Source organism: Drosophila guanche, unplaced genomic scaffold (assembly GCF_900245975.1).
Source record: "Drosophila guanche unplaced genomic scaffold, DGUA_6, whole genome shotgun sequence".
NCBI classification, from domain to species: Eukaryota; Metazoa; Arthropoda; class Insecta; order Diptera; family Drosophilidae; genus Drosophila; species Drosophila guanche.
The window spans coordinates 1-2,370 of record NW_022996789.1 but is presented as its reverse complement, the minus strand read 5'-3'; the positions used below and the strand labels follow the sequence as shown (position 1 = coordinate 2,370).

The window sequence follows — 2,370 nt, the reverse complement described above, 5'->3', positions numbered from 1 at the left end:
TGTCTCTGCTTTCTCTGCTCTCCATATATTTTCCAATTTGTTTCCTCCGCTAATTTATAAAGAGAACTATGTCCGTATTTGTACGCCTGGCAGTGGCTATTTTTCGGCGGATCCCAAAAAACGCCTCACCGTACAGTTTTAATACACTTAAAGAGAATTTAACTGAATGGAAAAAAAAACAAAGACTGACTGGATGTATCGTTTTTAGCAACATCGTTTGTCTAATTTAGATATGTAGATCGCGTGTAAATGTGAGCTTAAGGCTAAACGGAATGAACCCCTGGTCCAGGGACAGCCTCACTTTTTAGGAGTTCTTCTGTGCCACCTTGACAATGACGCTCTTGACCTCCGTGTAGTTAGAGAGCGCATACTCGCCGTTTTCACGGCCATGGCCGGACATTTTGTATCCTCCAAATGGTGCCTGAGCGGGCAGGACATTGTAGGTGTTCACCCAGACAGTGCCGGCACGCAGACCTCCGACAATATAGTTGGCCTTGTCCAGATCTTTGGTAAAGACAGCGGCCGCCAGGCCGTAATCCGAGTTGTTGGCACGCTCAATGACCTCATCGAGCTTCTTGAAGCGAATCAACTGCTGTACGGGGCCGAAGATCTCTTCGCGGGCAATGGTCATGTCGTCCTTTACATCGGCAAACACCGTGGGCTGCACGAAGTAGCCGGGAAGGTCTTCGGGACGGCTTCCGCCGGCCACCAATTTGGCACCCTGCTTCTCTCCCTGCTTGATCATGCAGAGAATCTTCTCCATCTGCTCCTGGTTTACCTGGGGACCCTGCTCGGTTTTCAGATCAAAGGGATTGCCCAAGGTCCTCTTCTTGGCGCGCTCCGCACTGCGCTCTACGAACTCATCGTAAATCTTGTCCTCCACAAAGGTGCGAGAGCCGGCACAGCAGCACTGGCCCATGTTGAAGAACAGACCAAAGTGGGCCGTCTCCACGGCGTAGTCTAGGTCCGTGTCGGAGAGAATAATGTTCGGGGACTTGCCGCCCAACTCCAGAGTCACGCGCTTGAGGTTTGTGTTGCCAGATGCCAACTGGATGAGCTTTCCCACCTCCGTGGAGCCAGTGAAGGCCAGCTTATCCACATCTGCGTGATTGGCCAGGATGGCGCCGGCTTCACCGAAGCCAGGCACCACATTAACCACACCCTCCGGGAAGCCAGCCTCCTTCACCAGCTGCGCAATGTATAGGGCCGTCAGACTGGTCTGCTCTGCAGGCTTCAGCACGATGGTGTTGCCGGTTGCCAGCGCGGGTCCCAGTTTCCAGGCCATCATCAGAATGGGGAAGTTCCAAGGAATAACCTGACCGCACACGCCCACAGGCTCGTGACGGGTGTACGCGAAGAAGTCACCGTCCATGGGGATGGTCTTGCCATGGTTCTTATCAGCCCAGCCGGCAAAGTAGCGCAGATTCTTGATGGACAAGGGTAGATCCACATTGTAGGACATGTTGTAGGGTTTGCCATTATCCAAAGTCTCCAAGCTCTGCCAAGGGATAGAGTTTATTACTGCCATTGAAATGGGATTTTTTTAAATCTAAAAACTTACAGACAAGTAGACCTGATCACGCTCCATAAGATCCGCCAAGCGGTAGATTAGACGCCCGCGCTCCGAAGCATCCATACGGCGCCAGGGGGAACCCAGTCTACAGGACACCAAAACCAATCATTAACCATTATCTATTCATTCGAAATCTCACACTAAGACTCACTGGAAAGCTGAGCGGGCAGCCTTTACGGCAATATCGATATCCTCCTTATCGCTTTCCTGAATTTCAGCGATACACTCCTCTGTGGTTGGATTGATGGTAGCAAATGTTTTGCCCGATTTGCTCTTGTGCCACTCATTGTTGATGAACAGCTGTAAAGAGGTTAGATAAGGGTTAGAATACAGAACTCAGAGGTACACTTTATTTATTTATGGCCATATCATTTCCATAATCTGGCATATTGCATTTTTTTGTTCATATTACACATGGTTTCAATGAATGCCGCACCTCAATTTGATGCGCACTCAGACTGCTGTTTACCCCTATTGAATAATCATCTGATTATTCAGTTAGCATGTGGACTGGCTACCTACAGCGAATATGCCCCTCCTGCCCCCAATTTTTTTGTAATCAGAAACGTTTACCGGTTAACTGATTAGATTTGAAATGAACGCACGCCATCTCCCCAAGATGTTGTTACCTTTTATTATTATTCTCTATTTTTACAATCAAATCTATCTGTAGTCGCAGGCGTTCGACTATATAAAACTTTCCATCAGACCACAAAAGTTAAGAATGATTTGCAAAACATACACACACGTACATACACATACACAACAATGCCAGTGTCTGGGCTCGTCTAGACGAT

At 48.5% G+C, this 2,370-nt stretch overlaps 1 protein-coding gene across 1 annotated transcript; it reads right to left on the bottom strand.

Annotated features, from left to right (window-relative positions):
- Nucleotides 1-198: 198 nt before the first annotated feature.
- On the bottom strand, nt 199-2,044 carry LOC117591711 (aldehyde dehydrogenase, mitochondrial-like; the record flags this gene model as incomplete). Its single annotated transcript, XM_034285030.1, has 4 exons — nt 199-1,498; nt 1,562-1,658; nt 1,725-1,873; nt 1,986-2,044. Coding segments are annotated over 4 exons (1,499 nt in total), but the record flags the coding sequence as incomplete, so codon positions are not given.
- Between the last annotated feature and the right edge of the window lie 326 nt (nt 2,045-2,370).